A 25,500-nucleotide genomic window follows, 5' to 3' on the forward strand; every position below is an offset into this window, starting at 1 on the left:
TTCTTGCAGCTTGCACTGGTGCCGCATTCTAAAAACAAGTGAACTGATTATATCCTTCGGGTGACTGTCACATTTATAGTTTTGTTTAATTTATTTACCTGCACAATCCATTTAGAAATATAGAAACATAGAAGATAGGAGCAGGAGTAGGCCATTCGGCCCCTTGAGCCTGCTCCGCCACTCAATGAGATCATGGCTGATCATCCAAATTCAGTACCTTGTCCCTGCCTTCTCCCCATACCCCTTGATCCCTTTAGCCTTAAGAAATATATCTAACTCCTTCTTGAATATATTTAATGAATTGGCCACAACTGCTTTCTGTGGTAGAGAATTCCACAGGTTCACCACTCTCTGGGTGAAGAAATTCCTCCTCATCTCTGTCTGGAATGGCTTACCCCTTATCCTTAGACTGTGACCCCTGGTTCTGGACTCCCCCGCCATTGGGAACATCCTTCCTGCATCTAGTCTGTCTCGTCCTGTTAGAATTTTATAAGTTTCAATGAGATCCCCTCTCATTCTTCTAAACTCTAGCGAATATAAGCCTAATTGACCCAATCTCTCCTCATAAGTCATTCCTGCCATCCCAGGTATCAGTCTGGTGAATCTTCGCTGCACTCTCTCCATGGCAAAAACATCCTTCCTCAGATAAGGCGACCAAAACTGCACACAATACTCAAGGTGTGGTCTCACCAAGGCCCTGTACAACTGCAGCAAGACATCCTTGCTCCTGTACTCTAATCCTCTCGCTATGAAGGTCAACATACCATTTGCCTTCTTAACCGCCTGCTGCAGCTGCATGCTTACCTTCAGCGACTGGTGCACAAGAACACCCAGGTCTTGTTGCACTTCCCTTTTTCCCAATCTATTGCTGTTCAGATAATTTGTCTTCCTGTTTTTGCTACCAAAGTGGATAACCTCGCATTTATCCACATTGGGCAGATGCATGGCAAATGCAGTATAATCACCCAACCTGTCCAAATCGTACTGGAGTTTCTCTGCATCCTCCTCACAGCGCACACGCCCACCCAGCTTTGTGTCATCTGCAAACTTGGAGATATTACATCTAGTTCCCTCGTCTAGATCATCATTTATATATATTGTGAATAGCTGGGGTCCTAGCACCGATCCCTGCGGTACCCCACTAGTCACTGCCTGCCACTTGGAAAAAGACCCATTTATTCCAACTCTTTGCTTCCTGTCTGCCAACCAGTTCTCTATCCAAGACAGTACCTTACCCCCAATCCCATGTGCTTTAACTTTGCACGCTAATCTCTTATGTGGGACCTTATCGAAAGCCTTCTGAAAGTCCAAATACACCACATCCACTGGTTATCCCTTATCTATTCTACCAGTTACATCCTCAAAAAAAATTTAAACTGCAAATGAGGTATTTTCAAAAATATATTATTGACTGTATGCAGTTTGTCAACTTTTCTTCTTTCTTGGCAATGCACATAGAAATTAATTTTAATACTCTCAAATTGAAACAAAAATACTGAATATGCAGAGAAGGTCTGCCAGCACCCGAGTAGAGGAAAGATGGTTTAATGTTTCAGGTATTAATCCTTCATCAGAACTAAAGGCTCTGAACCTTAAATGTTGTTTGTCTCTTTTCAGAAGTTGACAGACCAGCATTTTCAAATATGTTTGTTTTCCAGCATTTACAGTTTTCACTTACATTTACATAAAATGACCTAGACCATACGGCACAGAAACCGGCCATTCGGCTCAACCAGTCGATGCTGCTGTTTATGCTCTGCTCGCAGCTCCTCCCATTCTTCCTCATCTAACTCGAGCAGCATAACCCTCTATTCCTTTCTCCCTCATATGCTTGTCTTGTTCCCCTTAAATGCATCTATACTATTCGCCTCAACCACTCCCTGTGGTAGCGAGTTCCACATTCTCACTACTCTCTGAAGAAGTTTCTTCTGAATTCTCTAATGGATTTCTTGGCGACTATCTTATATTGATGGCCTCTAGTTTTGCTCTTCCCCACAAGTGGAAACACTCTCTCTGTATCCACTCTATCAAAACCTTTCATGATTTTAAAGACCTGTTAGGTCACCCCTCAGCCATCTCTTTTCAAGAGAAAAGAGGCCCAGCCTGTTTATCCTCTCCTGATAGGTATAACCTTGCAGTTCTGGTATCATCCTTGTAAATCTCTTTTTTTGCACCCCCTCCAGTGCCTCTATTTCCTTTTTATAATATGGCGACCAGAACTGTACTCAGCACTCCAAGTGTGGTCCAACCAAGGTTTGATACAAGTTTAGCATAAGTTCTCTACTTTTCAGTTCTGTCCCTCTAGAAATAAACCCTAGTATTTGGTTTGCTTTTTTTAATACTCTCAAAGCTGTTACCACAGACGACTTTACGTACACAATTTGTGGTTTTAAATGGCTATTGTAGTCCATTTTGGCACAATTGTGATTTATTTTTAAAGCTGCATATATGCATATATTTAAATCTGTGTTTTTGCCCCATGGAACAAGCTAAGCTTACCTGGAACCACTTAAGATGAACAGATACTCCTCCCCCCCCCCCCCCCCCCCCCCACTTCCCCAAAATCTCTTCAAATGTGTAATTTATAGAAGGGTTTTCATCAAATGATTCTGCTCTGGCCAACAGCATCTTTGAGCATTCTGTCTCCTACAGTATCTTGAGCTGTCACATTGATTCGCCTTGCGGTAAATTTAGATTTAGATGGTGCAGTGGAACTTAATTACCTTTGGCGGAATAAATTATTGGGCGAGTGCTCGTGTTAAAATATTAAATTTATGGCAATCTCCAGCTTTACTTGGAAGTCTTTAATTTCTATAGTATCGCTGCATTCTACAGAATACGGACTACTCCTGATAATTCCAAGGTTTTTTTAAGTTAGATTTAGTTGCAGCACACAAGACCAACTTTGGCGGTTCTTGTTGCAGCTGCTTCTGCCATTCTTACATTTACACTTGGGTATGCTGCCGCAGTGACTGGTGGTTGTGCAGTGAAGGAGAAAGATTTTTTTTTTTACCTGGGTCGTCTTTGTTCTTTAATAATATGCGTCCTCCAGACTATGATCCCACCCATTTTGGCTCTGCAAGGCTTTTGGATGAGGATTAGATAAATGGCTATTTAATTTCAGTTTAGCTTCAGATCAAAGTGAACTGGTGCGGTGGCTTAAGTGATAAGATTTTGTACGACATGATAGTCTCGACAGAGTCATTCTATTTTTTCCATGTATGCTCAGCATGTGATTTATCCAGAACCAATCAACCTAGGCTAGACTCCTTTGCTGTGTCTGGAATGCACTTAATTCAAGGATTGAATAAGACCCTACCAGTTATGTAATATCTTTTCTCGAATGTGCATACAAAGTTGAAAAAGTATAAACTATATATTTAAAAACAATATTATTTCAAGGATAAAATCTGATGCTAGAGTTCAGTTCACAATTGTGAGCCAGTGGAGAACTACACTCCTTAGTTTATAGTCACTTCTGAGCATCTTAATCTGATTATAACCTTCTGGTCACTCTCAGATCAGTGCTATACTTTATCTTTTTTATCTTTAATTGTGGTGTAGGCATGGTAACATTGAAGGGAGAATTTCATTCTGTAGAATTGTTTTTAGAATTTCTAAAATGAATGTAACAGAAAAACACTATCTTCAATTTGATTTTGAATTTCATACACTGAGCATCACCCACTGCAAAAAAAAAAAAAGCTAAAGGAAATATGCAAACCGGGAAAAATCTTTGTCTGGATCTCAGTATTTTAAAGCAGTGCTCATATCACCGTGTGTTTTAATCCAACTTGCAGCTTAAAATGAGAGCAGGAGGAATGAGTGACTCGTCAAAGTGGAAAAAGCAGAAGAAATCCCCACGGCCATCTCGTCACGCCAACAAACTTCCCCTCACACCGGAGCAGCAGTCAGTGCCAGGCCAGGTTTTGCACAGTTCAATAGGTGCTGTACCTCCGCTCTTGAACAATCATCCAGGTATGGTTTAGCTTTTTGCCCTTTGTTCCTGAAAAGGAAATCTTGCAATCAGTCCTCCTTTTTGTTTCAAATTTTGCTTTTGGAATATTCATCGTTTCTCTTGAACAGCAGCAGTGCTACCCGTGCAACAGTCTTAAAGGTATTACCGAGAATGAATTTGAAAGAGCACAAATTTAAGGTCATTGGCAAAAGAACTAGAGGTGACGAGAGGAAAAACTTTTTTACGCAACAAGTGGTTAGAATTTGGAATGCGCTGCTTGATAGAGTGGTGGAGGCAGATTCAATAGTAGCCTTCAAAAGGGAAATGGATAAATACTTCAAAGAGAAAAATTTGAGGGATATGAGGAAAGAGTGGGGGAGTGGGACGAACTGGATTACTCTTCGAAAGAGCTGGCGCAGCTTTGATGCGCCAAATGGCCGCCTCCTGTGCTGTACTATTCTATGTAGAGGTGAAATTAGTCCGAGTTAATGGCAACTCATTGATGATTGAGTCATCTCACATACTATCCGAATCTGTAATCATTTCCAACCAGCTCCCTCAATGTAATCAGTGGTTCCTAATTTTTAAAAAAACAATGGAAAGACTAAGAACATAAGAAATAGGAGTAGGCCATTTGGCCCTTCAATAAGATCATGGCTGATCTTCTACCTCATCTCCACTTTCCTGCACTATCCCCATATCCCTTGATTCCCATAATATTCAAAAATCTTACCGATCTCTGTCTTGAATATACTCAATGACTGAGCCTCCACAGCCCTCTGGGGTAGAGAATTCCAAAGATTCACCACCCTCTGAGTGAAGAAATTTCTCCTCATCTCAGTCCTAAATGGACGACCCTTTATTCTGAGACTGTGACCCCTGGTCCTAGACACTCCAGCCAGGGGAAACATCCTCCCTGCCAAGCCCTGTAAGAATTTTGTATGTTTCAATGAGATCACCTCTCATTCTTCTAAACTCTAGAGAATATAGGCCTAGTCTGCTCAATCTCTCCTCATAGGACAATCCCCCCATCCCAGGAACCAGTCTGGTGAACCTTCATTGCACTCCCTCTATGGCAAGTATATCCTTCCTTAGGTAAGGAGACCAAAACTGTACACAGTACTCCAGGTGTGGTCTCACCAGGGCCCTATATAATTGCAGCAAGACATCTTGACTCTTATACTCAAACCCTCTTCTAACAAAGGCCAACATACCATTTGCTTTCCTAATTGCTTGCTGTACCTGCATGTCAACTTTCAGTGGTTCGTGTACAAGGACACCCAGGTCTGAACACCAACATTTCCCAATCTCACCATTTTAAAAAAAAAAAAAAAAAAAATACTCAGCTTTTCTGTTTTTCCTACCAAAGTGGATAACTTCACATTTCTCCACATTATATTCCATTTGCCATGTTCTTGCCCACTCACGTAGCCTGTCTAAATCCCCTTGAAGCCTCCTTGCATCCCCCTCACAACTTAAATTCATAGAATAGTACAGGACAGAAGGAGGCCATTCAGCCCATCAAGTCTGCGCCGGCTATTTCGAAGAGAAATCCAGTTAGTCCACTCCCCCGCTCTTTCCCCGTATCCTTGCAATTTTTTCTAGTTCAAGTATTTATCGAAGTCCCTTTTGAAGGCTACTATTAAATTGGTTTCCACCATCCCATCAGGCCGTGCATTCCAAAACCTAACATTTGGCCGGTGGAGTGGGTGGACACATGAAAATTCAAAGCAGAAAAGTGCGAGGTGATGCATTTTGGTTGCGTAAAAGTTTTTCCTCCTGTCGCCTCTGGTTCTTTTGCCAATCACCTTAAATCTGTGCCCTCTGGTTATCGACCCATCAGCCATTGGAAACAGTTTCTCTTTATTTACTCTATCTAAACCTTTCATGATTTTAAACACCTCTCTCTAATCTCCTCTTTGTCTTCTCTGCTCTAAAGGAGAACAACCCCAGCTTCTCCAGTCTATCAATGTAACTGGAATCCCTCATCCCTGGAACCATTTTAGTCAATCTTTTCTGTAGCCTCTCCAAAGCCAGCACGTCCTTCCTAAAGTGTGGTGCCCAGAATTGGACACTATACTCCAGCTGGAGCCAAACCAGTGTTTATGTCAGTTTCGCAAAACTTCCTGGCTTGTGTACTCTCTGCCTCTGTCTATAAAGCCCAGGATCCCATAGGCTTTAGTACCAGCTTTCTAACTGGTCCTGCCACCTTCAAAGATTTGTGCACGAACACCCCCGAGTGTGTCTGTTCTTGCACCCCCTTAAAATTGTACCATTTAGCTTTTATTGTCTCTCCTCATTCTTCCGACCAAAATACATCACATCGCACTTTTCTGCGTTGAATTTCATCTGCCATGTGTCCACCCATTCCACCAGCCTGTCTGTGTCCTCCTGAAGTCTATTACTATCTTCCTCACAGTTTACTACACTTCCAATTTCCCACCCAGCTTTGTATCATCAGCAAACTTGGATATATTACATTTGGCCCCCTCATCCAAATCATTGATGTAGACTGTGAATAGCTGAGGCCCAAGCACTGATCCTTGCGGTACCCCACTCGTTACAGCCTGCCAACCCGAAATGACCCATTTATTCCTACTCTGTTTTCTCTCCGTTAACCAATCCTCAATCCATGCTAGTATTTACCCCCAATCCCATGAGTCCTAATTTTGTTTAATAACCTCGTGTGGCACCTTATCGAAAGCCTTCTGAAAATCCAAATACACCACATCCACTGGTTCCCTCTTCTCTATTATGCTAGTTACAACCTCAAAAAACTCTTCAAACACGATTTCCCTTGCATAAACCCATGTTGACTCTGCCCAATCCTATTATTATTTTCTAAATAACTAGAACCGTTCCAGAGGAGGTATGGGTGAATTCTTCTCACAGTTGTTGGATAATGACACCTGAGACCCTTTAAGCAAGGAGTTTCCAGACTTTTTTGTCTTTGTTGACTGCCTTGGAAACTTGGGGGGGGGAGGGGGACACTTGTAAATTTTAAATCGTGTTCCCATGAATTTGCATGAGCTGTGGATCTAGATCTTCTGGTCCAGCAATGAAGCAGTAGCTCTGAGAACAACATTTTTCCAAATGCAATACAAACCAGGGAATAAGAAATTAAAAACACAAATAGAACTGTGTTGCCGTGGGGTAAGTGAACCGGAAATGGCCCATAGCCCAGAATTTGGACACTCTTGCAAATATAACATCAAGTATCATGAGTTGAAGGCAAGAATTGAATAATTATGAATTTTAAACTTGTGATTTATAGATCTATAATTCTGATATCTTGGTTGCTTTTAAAGATGAAGCACCTTTCCTGGAACATTCAGTTGTATCTGCAAGCAGTGCAACTTCCACTTCAACCACTGTTTCTGAAAATCTGTCCACTGTCTCGAGCCCCACCACAGACAGTGGTATGGAACTTTCTTCAAAGACAACGTCAAAAGAAGACCTTACTGACCTTGACCAGGTCAATTCTGCAGGCATCACTCCAGCAAACACCCCTTCCACTGAGCCTGGTGAAGAGAAAATGATCGAACCACATGCACAGCAAGAGTCTCAGGTAAATGCTGCTGCAGATAGAGGTTTTTTAGCAATTATTTTTGGGTGGTATTGGTTGAGAGATAAATGTTGGCCAGGACATGGGAGAACGCCCCGGCTGTTTTTTAAGTTACTGCAATGGGATCTTTTACATCAACCTAAATAAGCAAAATGGGCCTTCGTTTAAAGCCTCATCCTGAAGATGGCACCTCCGATAGTGCAGCAGTTCCTGTCTACTGTATTGGAGCGCCAGCCTAGATTATGTGTTCGAGTCTCTGGAGTGGGACTTGGACTCAAAGCCTTCTGCCTCAGAGCTTAGAGTGTTACCAGTCAAGGCTGACAAGACAAAAATTTGGTAACATTATGACTGGGATACCATTACAGTGCATTGTCCCAAGTTAGCTAATGTTTTGAAGTTGCCATGTACTCTCTTTATTCCCTCTAAGATAGCTGCATAGCCATGATACTGCATCACATTATTGGCCTGTTATAAGAATTTAAGAATTAACAGAGCCAGAAAAGAGGATAGTAGTTCCTCTGACTGGTACTAACGTTCCAAAAAATACCATACTATGGTTTGTTTCTTCTGTTCATTGGATTGATTTTTTTGAACAAAAAAACTATCCATTAGCCCCTCAAATTTACCAATCCTGTCCTCCTCAACTGTCTCCCTGAGTAGTCTGTTCCATACATTCACCATTCTGAAGTAGTTCAATCTGAACTACCTGTTTACACCCTCTCTTCTGAGGTCAAGTCTGTGCCTTCTGGTTAGAGTGCTTATGGTCATGTCAAACAATTTTTTTCTTTCAGTTTATCTATACCCCTTAGTCTAGTTTGAGTACTTCCCAGTAAAGATCTTGTTGTATGTCAGTAGTGGCTAAGTAAGTTTTAAAAACTCATTAGGTTATTTATAATTGAGAAGGTTGGTCCTTTGCTGTACATGGGTGGTGAGCTTCCTATTCCTCAAGTAGACCGTTAGACCTTGACCACATAGGAGCTTTGTTGTTCACAGATGTACCATAATAAAGGATTTATAATATAATTGTACTATACAGTTGAGTTAACTTGAAGCTTACTATTTTTCTAGAAGAGTGGAAGAATGGAAGGCTTTTTACCAAAGGAAGAGAAGGCTAAATCCACATCAGTGGAATCTATTCCAGAAGTATTAGAAGATCGTGATTCCCTTACAGAAACATCTGATACTGCTTCAATCCATGAAGTACACGACATGGACTATGTTAACCCTCGTGGAGTTAGGTTTACACAGTCAACACAGAAGGAAGGTTTGTGTTAGTACTCGTATATCCTGGTATTAAACACAGTGTGCAAAATGGTGATAGAATGGTTGCTATTAATTGTAATCCTGAATCAAGAACTGACATAGAAACATAGAAGATAGGAGCAGGAGTAGGCCATTTGGCCCCTCGAGCCTGCTCCGCCATTCAATGAGATCATGGCTGATGATCCAGATTCAGTACCCTGTCCCTGCTTTCTCCCCATATCCCTTGATCCCTTTAGCCTTAAGAAATATATCCAACTCCTTCTTGAATATATTTAATGAATTGGCCTCAACTGCCTTCTGAGGTAGAGAATTCCACAGGTTCACCACTCTCTGGGTGAAGAAATTCCTCCTCATCTCAGTCCTAAATGGCTTACCCCTTATCCTTAGACTGTGACCCCTGACGAAAAGTCATCGACCTGAAACGTTAACTCTTTGTTTCTCTCTCCGCAGATTGAAAGGTTGTGGCTTTTTTCTTTAAAAAAGAGAAGACTTGAAGGAGACCTGATGGAGGACTTTAAAATTATGAATGGGTTGGACAGGGTAGATGTGGAGAGAAGGTTTCCACTTGTGGCAGAATCCAAAACTAGAGGCTATAAATACAAGATAGTTACTATTAAATCCAATAGGGAAATGATGAGAAATTTCTTTACTCGCAGGAAGTGGCGAGGCACATGGCTTAGATGCTTTCAAAAGGAAACCGAGAGAAATGGAAATAGAAAGATATGCTGAAAGGCTGAGATGAGGTAGATGGGGCCGAATGGCCAGTTTCTGTGCTGTATATTCTATGTAATTTAGACTCATGTATGAGTGTCTCTCTTTCAGGTGCAGCTCTGGTTCCATATGGCTTGCCTTGTATACGGGAGCTATTCCGTTTCCTTATATCCCTCACCAATCCACATGACCGCCACAACTCTGATGTGATGATTCATATGGGCTTGCAGTTGCTTACTATAGCATTGGAATCGGCGCACATTGCCAACTATATATCATTGCTTGGTCTTGTTAAAGATGAACTCTGTCGGCACCTGTTCCAGGTAAGAATTTGGTATTTCATGAGATTTTTTGGACTGAGCACATTTAGTGACTTTGTATCTGAGGATATTCAACAAAGGTGTTGCATATTGTTTGTTTTTCAGCTGTTAATTGCAGAGCGTCTTAATTTGTATGCCACTTCTCTCCGGCTGTGCTTCCTTTTGTTTGAGGGTATGAGGGAACATCTTAAGTTTCAACTTGAGGTAGGTGGAATTTAATGATGGAATTGAGTTTCAACAGAGTAGTCTCGTTTGGTCGAACCTGCTTCGCATATACATTAATCAGCATTCCCTGCAACTGACCGTGATGATCATCCTAATCCCTAGTTTAATCTTGGTATGGAGATACCGTCCTTCAGTTCAGGAGACCAAATTCTTGCACATTACTTTTTGATGCTTGTTCATTTTAAACTCAGTGATGAACAAATTGTGGTATCTTCTTTTTCATAGGATTATATTATGATTGTAGCAAAAAAAAATGAGACGTGCTAAACGATGCAGAAAGGGGCGATTGTGTGCTGGTCCTGAAAGGGCATTGATTCAGAATAATTGGGTTATAAAATGGATCTCTGCAATAATGGGCATAACTTTCAACTTTAGCTGGGGTGTAAAACAGGCGGTAGTGGATCAGCCGCCCATTATACACCCTGACCGATTATTCTTTCCACTGATCTCTGCCCAATAACTTCCTCCTTGTTCTTCTGCAGTGATGGAGATGATGGCTTTAATTGGTAAACGAGTTGCAAAACCGTCTTCAATGTTTCCATCAGTAGGGCTGTTTTTTTTTAATAGCCCACTGTAGGCAGGAAGGATTTGATGATTTCAAGATGCATTTTGTTTCGGGAAAGATTTTAAGCTCCCTACCTATTCCCGATGAGACAATTTTATGCATCTATTAACAGCGAAGAACCCGAGTTACATTTATCCAGTATTCTGCATGAAATCACAGTTTATCTTGCAGCTAGCTTATTTGCAAATGATGTGGCAAATATAGGTTTGTTTAACAGGCTTTGACTTCCACAAAGATGCTTCATTGGAGTTGATTTGTTGTGTTCGAGTTAGAAATTATATCAAAAACGGTGGGGACGCTGTTCAAAGTGAATTAACAAATTGGTATTTTTCAGTAAGAAAACTTTCTGTTGTCCACTTGCACTGTGACAAGAATATGTTTTGCAGCTGTAGTTGGGAACAGTGTTTAGTGCCTTGCTGATTGAGGCCGGCTGCAGGTCTGAGATGAGTTCTGTAAGGGTTTGGAAATTGTGACTGGCACTACGTGTGGAAAATTTATGTTTTTTTCCCCCCTAGATGTATTTGAAAAAACTAATGGAATTATTCACCTCTGAGAATCCCAAAATGCCATATGAGATGAAAGAGATGGCTTTGGAGGCGCTCGTTCAACTGTGGCGAATCCCAAGCTTTGCCACCGAGCTGTACATCAACTTTGACTGTGATTTCTACTGTTGTAATCTTTTTGAAGATCTTACCAAACTCCTTTCCAAGGTACATTTTGGTAAACAGACTCTAGGGAATTATTGGCCAAGTCAAATACAGGGTCTCCCTTGCCACATTAAAGTAGTAGTTTTTGGTCTAATTCATCAAATAAGGGTGTTTTTTTTTAAAGAAATTCAATATCTGTAATGCTTTAATAATTTACTGGAATGATTCTAAAACGGGAAAGTGGGTTTTAGAAATTCCGTTACAGAACAACTCTGTTGTGTGCCATTCACTGGAAATACACAATTTATTAATTGGAATTTAAGCTACATAATACTTTGCAAGGAAACATATTAAGTCCAAAACAACAAAGTCTTAGATGAGAATTAGCATAGTTGTTCCTGCTTTTCAGGACTTCCCTACATTAAATATATACTTTATATGCAAGTCCGTTTCAACCCATCCTTCCTTCAAGGTGCAATGTTTTCTAAATTCACAGTCTTTTATGATTGTAAGCAAAGTGTAAAAGAATATCAACCAAACAATCTCATTGAATTATTGATGAAAATGTGATTCATTTAGAGCTTTTGTATCTGCTCTGCCAGCTTTACTGAATTTCTCTTGCTGGTTCTTTTTGCAGAATGCTTTTCCTGTATCTGGACAACTGTACACCACTCACTTGTTGTCACTTGAGGCTTTGTTAACCGTTATTGACAGCACTGAGGCTCATTGCCAAGCCCGGGTTCTCAATAATACTCTGCAGCAGGACAAAAGAGATGGAGGCACTCCGACAATAGAAATGAACCAGAGCAAAGACATCACTAACGGTAAGGAGTAGTTCCAGTGTTGGCTCTCGGTAAAATAATGGGACTCAAGGCGGATAAATCACCTGGACCTGATGGCTTGCATCCTCGGGTCTTGAGGGAAGTGGCGGTAGGGATTGTGGATGCATCGGTAATAATTTTCCAAAACTCCCTGGACTCAGCAAAGGTCCCGGCAGACTGGAAAACTGCTAATGTAACACCCTTATTTAAAAAGGGCAGTAGACAGAAGGCTGGAAACTATAGACCGGTTAGCCTAGCATCTGTGGTAGGTAAAATTTTGGAGTCCATTATTAAGGAGACAGTAACAGGACATTTGGATAATCATCATTTAATAGGACAAAGTCAGCATGGTTTTATGAAGGGGAAGTCATGTTTGACAAATTTGCTGGAGTTCTTTGAGGAAGTAACATATAGGGTGGATAAAGGGGAACCAGTGGATGTAGTGTATTTAGACTTCCAAAAGGCATTTGACAAGGTGCCACACAAAAGATTATTGCTTAAGATAAAAAATCACGGGATTGGGGGTAATATTCTGGCATGGATAGAGGATTGGCTATCTAACAGAAGGCAGAGAGTTGGGATAAATGGTTCATTCTCAGACTGGCAATCAGTAACTAGTGGTGTTCCGCAGGGGTCAGTGCTGGGTCCCCAACTCTTTACAATCTATATTAACGATTTGGAGGAGGGGACCGAGTGTAACATATCAAAGTTTGCAGATGATACTAAGATGGGAGGGAAAGTAGTGAGTGAGGAGGACATAAAAAACCTGCAAGGGGACATAGACAGGCTAAGTAAGTGGGCAGAGATTTGGCAGATGGAATACAATACTGGAAAGTGTGAGGTTATGCACTTTGGCAGGAAAAATCGCAGAGCAAGCTATTATCTTAATGGCAAGAAACTGGAAAGTACTGAAGTACAAAGGGATCTGGGGGTCCTGGTGCACGAAACTCAAAAGGTTAGTATGCAGGTGCAGCAAGTGATTAAGAAGGCCAATGGAATGTTGGCTTTCATTGCTAGGGGGATAGAATATAAAAATAGGGATGTATTGCTTCAGTTGTACAAGGTATTGGTGAAACCGCACCTGGAATACTGCATACAGTTTTGGTGTCCATACTTAAGAAAAGACATACTTGCTCTCGAGTCAGTACAAAGAAGGTTCACTCGGTTAATCCCGGGGATGAGGGGATGGACATATGAGGAGAGGTTGAGTAGATTGGGACTCTACTCATTGGAGTTCAGAAGAATGAGAGGCGATCTTATTGAAACATATAAGATTGTGAAGGGGTTGGATCGGGTGGATGCGGGGAGGATGTTCCCGATGATGGGTGAAACTAGAACTAGGGGGCATAGTCTTAGAATAAGGGGCTGCTCTTTCAAAACTGAGATGAGGAGGAACTACTTCACTCAGAGGGTGGTAGGTCCATGGAATATGCTGCCTCAAAAAGCTGTAGAAGCTACATCATTACATAAATTTAAAACAGAAATAGACAGTTCCCTAGAAGTAAAGGGAATTAAGGATTACGGGGAGCGGGCAGGAATTTGGACATGAGTCTAGGTTCAGATCGGTCATGGCCCTGTGGGTAGCGGAGCGGGCCCAGGGGCCGTGTAGCCTGATCCTGCTCCTATTTCGTGTGTCTAATTCTGTTAGATTCAGGAGATGGTTCTGTGATAGTAGATTGGCGGTTAGGATCAGATCAGCCATGACCTTGTTGAATGGCAGAGCAGGCTCGAGGGGCCGATTGGCCTACTCCTGCTCCTATTTCTTATGTTCTCTCTACTCCTCAGATAGGCAAGTCCCACTAGAATGATTGTCATGCTTTTGACGAGCTCTATTGTTGAAAAGTAATAATGCTTGTACAAATAACCATATGTGTTAGATGAAGGTAATTGCAACACAGGAAACCAATTCAAGACAAATTTTTGTTCCAAATATCTGTCATTTGTTCTAGGTATCATTTGGAATGTGTAGGCTAAGGCTTGCTATTTACTTTGCAACTGAAGCTTAGGTTATATGATCTGCATGCTGGCAGTTATTGATATTGTGTCAATGCTCAAGGCAATACATTTTCCTACAATTCACTTTTAAAAACCAAGCAAAAATCCGAGCTGTCAGCATGTTAGTTGTTCTGATCTGGAACGCACTGCCTGAGAGGGTGGTGGAATCAGATTCAATAATCCCTTTCAAAAGGGAATTGGATATATACTCAAAGGAGAAAAATTTGCAGGGCTATGAGGAAAGAGCAGGGGACTGGGACTAATTGGAGAGCTCTTTCAAAGAGCTGACATAAGCATGATGGGCCGAATGGCCTCCCTCTCCTGTAAGGTTCTATGAACACCAGACAAATCGCAGGTGTGCCATTTTCACCCGAGAGTCAGTCGCATCCCAAGACTTCGCTTTGTGCTACAAAATACAAATGGTTAATAGTGGCAAGCTACCTAGACACACAAGGCATCAAGGGGTATGGGGAGAGCGGGAATATGGTATTGCGATAGAGGATCAGCCATGATCATATTGAATGATGGAGCAGGCTCGAATGCTCCTATTTTTCTATGTTCTATGTTTCTAAGCTGCACCCCTCACATGGGTTAAGGAGGTGGCCTGTCCTGAATTTAACCTGAGTTCCTGTCGTATTAGCTCAGATATGGCTGCCTTGAGTCACTGAATTTCTTCAGTTATTAGTGACTGAGTTGCATCACCAGGTTTACCACTGATCGCAACTTGATCAGAAATCACTTGAGAAGGATGGACATTGGCTGCAGTCTGGATACCGCTGATGCTGCATTCTGCCAGAGGTACAGAAAGTTTAAAGAAATCTCAGGTTGCCTCCTGTACCAACATTCTCATTTTAGCGATGGAAAGAAACTGTCTATATTGTTTGTTGATTATTTTAATCAGTAAAAATCCCACTGGGTTTGGGAGACAGTGGGCAGCGCTGCATGTTCGAGTGCCATGAATGCAGCCCTGCATCACAATGATGAGAGCAGAAAGTGAAAGCAAGGTTCTCATTTGAGTAGCTTGACAGTAACTTTAAATAGGCACATCACACTGAATCCAGACATAATCCAGTTATTTGAACGATCTGGATTATTGTCTTGAAGTTCACTGAAAGATTTCCATTGTCCTTTCATGTACTCGGAAGATACAATATTACTTTGTATATATTTGAAAACTCAGTTACTCCTGCAGGCAACATATAGTTAATTTACAGGCGTATTTTTATTAGGCTTCAGCAGTTATCCATTATTTTGTACTTTGGACAGTTTTAGTGGGGTGCCTAAGAAATTAGTGTTTGGAATTTTTATTACTGGTAAATGCCAATGTGCTCGTGACACCTGGATGTCATCAAGTCATATGTTTAAGGATTGCAGGACAAGCGTTAAGTAAATATTAATGCAATAGTTGAACAAAATTATTGGCCGTAATTGCAAGCAAGGTTGTGGATTGCATCTCTCTCCAGTCTCCAATAGAATACAGCACAGGTGAAACCAGTTTACTTGTTGCGGAAATGAACGAGTCACATTTTCACCGCTTCTAAGTTTTGAGGGTCAGTGAAGATGTCTGTCAAATACTAAATATTTTGAAAAGTTTATATCCTAAAAAGCAGTTTCTATGATGATTTGAAGTTTTAAAGTTTTAATCTATATACTTTTATTGTTGCCATTGTCCCGCTGGAGATCTGATGCAGTTTGAAGATTCACGGCTTGTGAAGGAGTTGCTGAGTTTGTGATGTAGGACCTGCCGTCTCTTTTTGTGAAGGTGGATTACAGGAAAACACATCAACTCATGTTCCTAATAAACTGCAGCATTTCTAGTTTATTCTGCAAAAACGAACGATAATTAACATTTGTTCCACCTCTTGCTCAGGTGTTCTCAAAGACAGACTTATGCAGCACATAAAATCATTCCAAATGTTTTCCAAGTTGCAGAGGAAGGTTCATGATCATTCCCTCATTTGCTAATGTATTAGAATTTCATGACCACAAACTGCAATGTTTGATGCAAAAACCAACTCTGGACGTAGAAAGAATTTTGTTGGGAGAAAGTCTATGTAGCCCTTATATTTTTTGCAGATTACCGAGCCTATGTACTCAACCTCTAAATTGTCTGCAAGGTGAGTGATTTGAGACTGTGTTTGAGAACTGGGATTTACAGCTGAGCTTGAGAGAGAATCAGGTTATGTAAATGATTGTAGTTTGCTCGAGGAAATATTGAATTGAAGAAAGATATTTTACATTTTTCTATATAGATTATTGAAATAAAATGATTGATTTTTGCACCATGTGTATTCTGTGAAATTTAGCGATGCATTGTCGGCCATGGCTCAGTGGGCAGCACTCTTGCCCCTGAGTCAGAAGGTTGTGGGTTCAAGTCCCACTCCAGACTTGAACACAAAATCTAGGCTGACACTCCAGTGCAGTACTGAGGGAGTGCTGCATTGTCAGAGGTGCCATCTTTCAGATGAGGTGATAAACCGAGGCCCCGTCTGCTCTCTCAGTTGAAAATAAAAGATCCCATGGCATTATTTTGAAGAAAAGCAGGTTCTTCCTGGTGTCCTGGCCAATATTTAACCCTCAATCAATATCACTAAAACAGATTATCTGGTCATTATCATATTGCTGTTTGTGGGAACTTGTTGTGTGCAAATTGGCTGTCGCATTTCCTACATACAACAGTGACTACACTTCAAAAGTACTTCATTGGGTGTGAAGTGCTTTGGGACGTCCTGAGGCTGTGAAATGCGCTGTAAAAATGCAAGTCTTTCTTTTACTTCCTGTGTAGGTATTGAAAGGACAGGTACTAGTGGCAGCTCACCTCCTTTGGATATGGAAACGTCACTACCTCACCCCCCAACCAGCGGTCACCTTATGGCTCAGAAAATGAAACTGGGACGGCAAGTTGCAGATGATAGTGAAACAGGTAAAGCTTCCAGCTCAGTAGAAAGGACCTGGGTTGTTTTTATATTATTGTGTGTGCCATATCATTAGAGTTTTGACAAAAGTGTGAAAGTCTTTGAAAAAATCTTATTGGTCACTCTGCTTGCAACTATCCCTTCTGGCAGTGGTTCCCTTTGGTATGTGATGTGGGCAAGAGGAAATTTCTGTGTGAGACAAATGCAGTAAGTTTGAATTAAATGATGGGATAGAGCTTTACTTAATTTTAGTACAGACCAGTTGGGAAAATAGCTGAATTGTGCGTCAGATAGACATTTTTTCCCTATGCAATTGCAAAATACTGCGGATGCTGGAAATACTCAGCAGGCCAGGCAGCATCCGTGGAGAGAGAAACAGAGTTAACGTTTCAGGTCTGGGACCCTTCATCAGAACTGGAAAAAGCTGGAGATGTAACAGATATTAAGCAGGTGCAGAGACAGGGGGGGGGGGTTAGGAGGGGAGGAAGAAATAGAAAGAACATACTGTACTTTTGGAAGAGGCAGGAAATTCCCATTTGCAACATTTTATCTTTCCTGCCTCTTACAAAAGTACAGGATGTTCTTTCTATTTCTTCCTCCACTCCTAACCACCACCCCGACCCCCCCCCCACCCCGCCTCTGCACCTGCTTAATATCTGTTACATCTCCAGCTTTTTCCAGTTCTGATGAAGGGTCCCAGATCTGAAACGTTAACTCTGTTTCTCTCTCCATTTCTTCCCTATGGTTTGGACTTGGATTAAAAAGTAAGAGATGGCCCTTTCCTGGTGAATTACGCGTTGTACTTAGTGACTGAGGCCAGGAAAGCCCCCAGGGTTAATACGTGGTCTGTGCTGAGCTAGCCAGTATCTCAGCTCAAGGTGAAATGGAGGTGCTGCATTTGGTTGCAGTGTCCATGGGGAGGGAGAAATTGGTTGCGGTTCCCATTCCTCATCCAGCAGCCCCCTATGTGTTATAGTGTTGGTGACCAGATTATGCATGGCTGGTGTGATCCACCCATGGCCAAAGAGATTGCATTTGTGGAAACCATACTATGTCACCTCAGTATCTTGAAAACCTTCGATATCACAACAGCTGCCTGTGGTTCCTTCTGGAAATGAGATGGATGGAAAGGAGAAGTTTATTATGTCCGTGTGTAATTGAGACACGGACTGCAGGAGTGGGTTACAACAGGTCTTTACTGAGTGGAGACAAACTGAAACTAACTATGCAAAGTTACTACACAGGCTTATATACAGGGGTGGTCACTACTGGTACTGCAGTATACAGGGGCTGCAGAATATAGTTCCTTCTGCAAAGTACATACACTACAAAGTTCAGCTTTGTATTTCTAAGATGTGTCCATTCAGTACTTCCTTTGTTAAAATCCTTCCTTATAGAATCAGGATTCACACACGAGATTCTGCTTTGTACCGAATATATTTCTGGTCAGAAAATCAGGAGTTAAAATGCATTCCTTATAGTATATATCGACATGCTTTCAATATTAACATAAGGTTTCAAGCTCTGATATGTTCTTTTACAGTAGAGAAGAGGACTTCCAAGAAACCACCTCGATTTTCTTCTTTCCTACCAAGTGCTAAAGAATTATCGGAGATTAAAAGCAAGAAGAAGGTAAGTGATTTATAAAATTGTGAGCATTTATTACAAAGTTAGTTATGCCATTGAAGCAAGAGTAAAACAGTCATTCATTTTGTTCGAATAACTTGCATGCATCCTGTTTCAATTCCAATTTGTACTTAATCTTTTAAAATCACTTCTCTTACTCTACCCTCCCAACTGCAACTGCTTTGTCCATGAGCTGGAGAATACTAACCTTGTTGCATTAGTACAGGTACAGGAAAATTGCTACTTGAATAGACTTAATACCATTGAGGCTTGGAGTGGCTTCCTCCTTTCTACACCTTGATGCTACCTCCATAAAACCCTCAGAGTCTGTTATTTGGAGGAATTTCTCTTCTTTCTCCCCCACCCCCTCCTCACCTCCCAATTTAGATTTCTTCATGCCTGACAAGTGTCAAACTGCTCCACAGCTGTCACTCATGAGCTGTGTGAATGTGGCCCATGTCATTCAGTTTTCCATCCCTCCTTTGTTTAATTGGGAACTTGCTGTGTGAGGAACTCTTAAATGTTTACTGCCAATATTTGAGTAAAATGCATCCAATAGGTATAAGTAACTGTTGTGTGACAAGACATGTATAAAGTATCTAATACCTGTTAAAATAAGTAACATAAAATGAAAGGGAGTTTCGAAAATTACTGAGTGATGTTAATAATGATGCTATGAGGCAAAATCAAGAACCTCACCACTGAAAGATGTCGAAAAAGACTGGATGGAACAGAAAGATCTCAATTTCTCCATCCTCCTCTATTCCCATCTCCCCCAAAATTGTGCACAAAACCATGTAGGGAAAAAGCTGGCAATGGTGGTTGTGAAAATAAGTATTAAATGAATAGACACAACATGATTAAATACCTTTTCTGGTTTGTCCCTCCCTATCTCCGTATGCTCCTCTTCCCCACAAACTCTCCGTTCCTCTGACTCTGGCCTCTTGTGCAATCCCCCTGTTCACCTACCATTGGCAGTCCTGCCTTAAGGCAGCTAAATCGCTCCACCTTCCCGCACCTTGTCTGTTATGACCCTCCTTAAAACTCTTCACTTCTCCTTCCTATCTTGTCCAAACTTATGTGGTAGAGAATCCGTTGCAGATTGACACGGTTTTCAAGTTGCGCTGTTGTGCAATCTATCATATAAACAGCTTAATGCAACTGTTCTGAGCTCGAGGAGATGATCTCATGCCAAATGAGGTTTTGCCCCAGCTGTATTATTAAACAAAAAGTTTAGTAAGGTCCCTGTGGATTAGCTTTAAGTTTTTAATGTTAATAAAGTGTGGGCTCTTTACTGGCAACAACATTTCAGAAGCATTCGGATTCTGGTTGGCAGAGATATTTATCAAAATATGCATGGTCAGGGATTTCCCCTGACTAAAGAGCAGTACTTGTGAGGCAGTGTCCGTTCTGGCTGCTTGTGCAACTTTTAAAGCAGATGCTTGTGTCAAACCTGCATAATTGCATCAGTAGAAAGCACATTTTGAAAAAAAGTAGCACGTTTATGCACTTCAAAAATGTGATTTTTTTCTTTCTTGTTTTCCCTCGTTAAGTTGCTTATTACAGGAACGGAACAGTTCAACCAGAAACCAAAAAAAGGCATTCAATTCCTTCAGGAGAAAGGCCTGCTCACTTCCCCTATGGACAACAGCGAAGTAGCTCAGTGGCTGAGGGAAAATCCACGACTGGACAAAAAAATGATCGGCGAGTTTATCAGTGATCGGAAGAGTATTGAGCTCCTGGACAGTTTTGTTGGGTATTGAAACTTTTTTGAAAACTTTATAAAAAAAAAAAAAAAAAAGTATATATATTTTCATATGAGTATCCTGTTTATGCAAATATTAACTGGACAGTAGGTCCATGGGGAACCCATTGGTTACACGGGAAAAGCCAAAGCAGTCTTTATTTTGGCCGTCGCCTATCGTAATGAGTGTACAGGTGGGCATGGCTACCTGCCCTCCCACTTTGAGACGCCAAAAAGCTAAGCTTTCAGTGCTGGGACAGACCCCATTGATTCCACCAAGCACCGATGTCCCTACATGTGTAATTGATTGCTGTTAATTCTATAAACTGTTTTCAATTTATTATTGAGATACATGGAATACAGTTGTTCATGTCATACATGGGACAGAATCATAGAAACATAGAAACCTAGAAGATAGGAGCAGGAATAGGCCATTCTGCCCCTCGAGCCTGCTCCGCCATTCAATGCGATCATGGCTGATCATCCAAACTCAGTACCCTGTCCCTGCCTTCTCCCAATATCCCTTGATCCCTTTAGCCTTAAGAAATATATCTAACTCCTTCCTGAATATATTTAATGAATTGGACTCAACTGCCTTCTGTGGTAGAGAATTCCACAGGTTCACCACTCTCTGGGTGAAGAAATTCCTCCTCATCTCTGCCCTAAATGGCTTGCCCCTTATCTTTAGACTGTGACCCCTGGTTCTGGACTCCCCCGCCATCGGGAACATCCTTCCTGCATCTAGTCTGTCTATTCCTGTTAGAATTTTATAAGTTTCAGTGAGATCCCCTCTCATTCTTCTAAACTCCAGCGAGTATAAGCCCAATCGACCCAATCTCTCCTCATACGTCATTCCTGCCATCCCAAGTATCAGTCTGGTGAATCTTCGCTGCACTCCCTCCATGGCAAGAACGTCCTTCCTCAGATAAGGTGACCAAAACTGCACACAATACTCAAGGTGTGGTCTCACCAAGGCCCTGTACAACTGCAGCAAGACATCCTTGTTTCTGTACTCGAATCCTCTCGCTGCGAAGGCCAATATACCATTTGCCTTCTTAACGGCCCGCTGCACCTGCATGCTTACCTTCAGCGACTGGTGCACAAGGACACCCAGGTCTCGTTGCACTTCCCCTTCTCCCAATCTATTGCCGTTCAGATAATAATCTGCTTTCCTGTTTTTGCAACCAAAGTGGATAACCTCACATTTATCCACATTATACTGCATCTGCCCAATCACCCAACCTGTCCAAATCATACTGGAGTTTCTCAGCATCCTCCTCACAGCGCATACGCCCACCCAGCTTTGTGTCGTCTGCAAACTTGGAGATATTACATCTAGTTCCCTCGTCTAGATCATTAATATATTGTGAATAGCTGGGGTCCGAGCACCGATCCCTGCGGTACCCCACTAGTCACTGCCTGCCACTCAGAAAAAGACCCGTTTATTCCAACTCTTTGCTTCCTGTCTGTCAACCAGTTCTCTATCCAAGTCAGTACCTTGACCCCAATCCCTTGTGCTTTAACTTTATACGCTAATCTCTTATGCGGGACCTTATCGAAAGCCTTCTGAAAGTCCAAATATACCACATCCACTGGTTCTCCCTTATCTATTAGAAACATAGAAACATAGAAGATAGGAGCAGGAGTAGGCCATTCGGCCCTTCGAGCCTGCTCCGCCATTCAACGAGATCATGGCTGATCATCCAAACCCTAGCACCCGGTCCCTACACCGACAGCCATCCCACCCAAGCCCTATCCCCGTAACCCCACGTATTTAATCCCCCCTAACACTAAGGGCCAATTTTTTTATCATGGCCAATCAACCTAACCCGCACATCTTTGGACTGTGGGAGGAAACCGGAGCACCCGGAGGAAACCCACGCAAACACGGGGAGAATGTGCAAACTCCACACAGACAGTCACCCGAGGCCGGATTTGAACCCGGGTCCCTGGCGCTGTGAGGCAACAGTGCTAACCACTATGCCACCGTGCTGCCACGGTTCTACCAGTTACATCCTCAAAAAATTCCAGTAGATTAGTCAAGCACGATTTACCTTTTGTAAATCCATGTTGACTTTGTCTGATCCTGTCACTGTTTTCCAAGTGCTCTGCTATTACATCTTTTATAATGGACTCTAGCATTTTCCCCACTACCGATGTCAGGCTTACCGGTCTGTAATTCCCCGTTGTCTCTCTACCACCTTTTTTGAATAGTGGGGTAACATTAGCTACCCTCCAATCCATGGGAACTGTTCGAGTCTATAGAATTTTGGAAGATGACCAGCAATGCATCTACTATTTCTAGGGCCACTTCCTTAAGTACCCGAATCATGTTTCACCAATCCTGCTGATTAATGCGAATGTTTCACGTGGGTTTTAAGTCCTTGGATGCAGCTGGTTGCCTGGTTGTTCATTTTTTTCTGTTCCTACACTGGTACAGACACGTACCAAAGAGCTGTGCCTGATCCAAGAGTTCACATGGTAAAGGTGTTTTGAGAAATTGACTTCGAGTCTTTTGTGCACTTTCTTCGAATTATGACCACAGTTTACGTTTTACACTGGCCTCATGTAGTTGCCAGGGGAGCACGCCTAAGAAAGAAGGACAGACTTGCATTTCTGTACCGCCTTTCATGACCACCGGACGTCCCAAAGCGCTTTACAACCAATGAAGTACTTTTTGAAGTGTTGTCACTGTTGTCATGTAGGAAACGCGGCAGCCAATTTGCGCACAACAAGCTTCCACAAACAGCAATGTGATAATGACCAGATAATCTGTTTTTGGTGATGTTGGTTGAGGGATAAATATTGGTCCCAGGACACGGGGGAGAACTCCCTGGCTCTTCGAAACTGCACACAGTACAGTTGTGTACTAATGTCAAAAGATTTGTTAAATACTGAGCTTCTTACACATGGCTGCCTGCTGTTACAGACAGAGGGGTCACATATTGTTTTGTATAAAAAGGTTTAAAAAAAACTTCATTTGGCAACTCGTGGTTCCCGTACGGCATTAACTTGATTACCTTCTGATCAGAAACCAGCCAGTTCCACATAGCGCTACTTTCTGATATCAGCACAGGAATATCACTTTTAAAAGAGAGGCAACTTTAAATGGTGGGTCTCCGTGGGGCTAAAATACAAGAGTGAAATTAAGAATACCTCGTATGAGGAGATTTTGACATTTTTTGCATTGCAGATTCAGTTGTGTTTTGCATTAAAAACATCCTCATTTTCAAATCTCTCCATGGCCTCGCCCCTCCCTATCTCTGTAATCTCCCCCAGCCCCACAACCCCATCTCTAATTCTGGCCTCTTGCGCATCCCCGATTTTAATCGCTCCACCACTGGCGGCCGTGCCTTCAGCTGCCTGGGCCCTAAGCTCTGGAATTCCCTCCCTAAACCTCTCCGCCTCTCTCTCCTTTAAGACGCTCCTTAAAACCTACCTCTTTGACCAAGCTTTTGGTCATCTGCCCTAATATCTTATGTGGCTCGGTATCAAATGTTGTTTTATAATGTTCATGTGAAGGCCTTGGGACATTTTACTACGTTAAAGGCGGTGTATAAATACAAGTTGTTGTTGACAAAATTGAATTGTCTAATACTTTGAACTAAGCAATCGAAGAACAGCAAAATGGGAATTTAGTGCTAAAAATTTGAATTGTCAAATAATTTGAACTCATTGACTGTTGAATTAAGAGGAGTTGACTGTATGATGGAAGTGCTTTTTATTGTAAGTTGCTTTACATTTTATCTTTTTAATTTTCGCGAGTTTTATTTCTGACATAGTGAAGATGATGCAGCTGCTCCTTCTGCTATTTCTATTCTATGTGAAGTAAAACTACCACACAGCAAACCCCGTGCTGATCAGGCATTCATTGGCTCATCCTTACCAAAAATATGCGTTTACAATGAAATAAAGAAAATGGTATTTTTCTGCAATCTCATAGAAGTGTGGTTTGTTTGAGCCAGATGGGTTTTGAATTTTCATATTTTGTTTGTACGAAAGAAGTGCGGATTTGTACATTGGTCCAAAATTGCTACCGTTCGGATTACATTGTGTGCTACAGTAAAGATTAACATAGACTAAAGAACTTTCTAACGTTATTCTAAAGAAGCTAACAGTTATTGACTGGTGCTTTTGTTTAAATACTAGGACGTTTACTTTCCAAGGATTGAGAGTTGATGAAGCATTGCGCTCATATCTAGAAGCCTTCCGACTCCCTGGTGAAGCTCCTGTCATTCACCGATTACTAGAAGTCTTCACAGATCACTGGCACGTATGTACTCTGCAAACTAACAAATAACAAGTTGTGAATAGTTAGAGGCTTGTATGATGAAGGTAATCCTGAAGAATAGTGAAATTGTGCAGGTACTTGCTGGCAGCTATTACCAGCATGTCAGACGATTTCTTTACCATCTCTTTATGCTGTTGGTGTACCTTCCAGAATGACGGCTGGCAGATTCCTGTTAAATAAACTGTTCGACTTATCTATTAGTACTAGCTTTTAGGGATCTATGTTTGTACTTAACACTGTAACAGAGTGGTAACGTTTCCTAATGTGGCATGTTCCAGTCTCGGTGCTATCCAGGGAGATGCTAAGTGGGAGGCACACTGCTTTACCACAGGCGGGAGGGAAAAGTGGGATGGATGGTGGGAGTCTCTGAGTGCACCTCCTGGGGTTGGATGAATAGCAGCTTTGGTGGAGGCTGGGAACATTTTATTTATATTCTTGGCTGGAAGTAATTTGTGATGCAAGAGGCAAGATTTTGATGCAGTCTATTCTTAATTCAAAGTTACTAAATTCAAATTAATTTTAATTCTAATTGAAATCATGTGCAAAAGGACACTTGCACTGTTTCACAAAAATATTTAATTGGAACTATTGGATAATTGTTTTTTGAGTAAAAGTGACTGATTTAATGGGAGTAATTGACTGCTGTTTTGTTTTCTCGCTGTAAGATGAACAGCAAATTTGTTCACAATGTTTTTAACCTGTTGCTGCATTGGATTGCAATCAAAATGCCATCACACAAATATCTTCAGTCATTGGCTGCGTGTTTGCAGTGGCTGGTGATAGAGGGAAAAGAGAAAGATACGTGGCCGCATAACTTGAAACGAGCCATGACTTTGTTTATTGAAATTATTAAC

General features: G+C 41.6%; 1 protein-coding gene across 10 annotated transcripts in view; it reads left to right on the forward strand.

The window, feature by feature from the left end:
- gbf1 (golgi brefeldin A resistant guanine nucleotide exchange factor 1) overlaps nt 1-25,500 on the forward strand; it is a 231,590-nt gene that overhangs the window by 152,590 nt on the left and 53,500 nt on the right. For 9 of the 10 annotated variants that reach the window (XM_085970692.1, XM_085970687.1, XM_085970689.1 and 6 more), the window contains 11 exons: nt 3,801-3,978; nt 7,267-7,526; nt 8,592-8,787; nt 9,609-9,820; nt 9,923-10,021; nt 11,123-11,317; nt 11,892-12,078; nt 16,856-16,993; nt 18,529-18,617; nt 20,165-20,367; nt 24,505-24,628. In XM_085970692.1, the coding sequence (XP_085826818.1) occupies nt 3,801-3,978; nt 7,267-7,526; nt 8,592-8,787; nt 9,609-9,820; nt 9,923-10,021; nt 11,123-11,317; nt 11,892-12,078; nt 16,856-16,993; nt 18,529-18,617; nt 20,165-20,367; nt 24,505-24,628 (1,881 nt within the window). The remainder of the gene's footprint in view (nt 1-3,800; nt 3,979-7,266; nt 7,527-8,591; nt 8,788-9,608; nt 9,821-9,922; nt 10,022-11,122; nt 11,318-11,891; nt 12,079-16,855; nt 16,994-18,528; nt 18,618-20,164; nt 20,368-24,504; nt 24,629-25,500) is intronic. The other variant, XM_085970688.1, reaches the window with a different exon arrangement.

Source organism: Somniosus microcephalus, chromosome 29 (genome assembly GCF_052327205.1).
Source record: "Somniosus microcephalus isolate GS21.2 chromosome 29, FLI_Smic_1.0, whole genome shotgun sequence".
Lineage (NCBI taxonomy): Eukaryota > Metazoa > Chordata > Chondrichthyes > Squaliformes > Somniosidae > Somniosus > Somniosus microcephalus.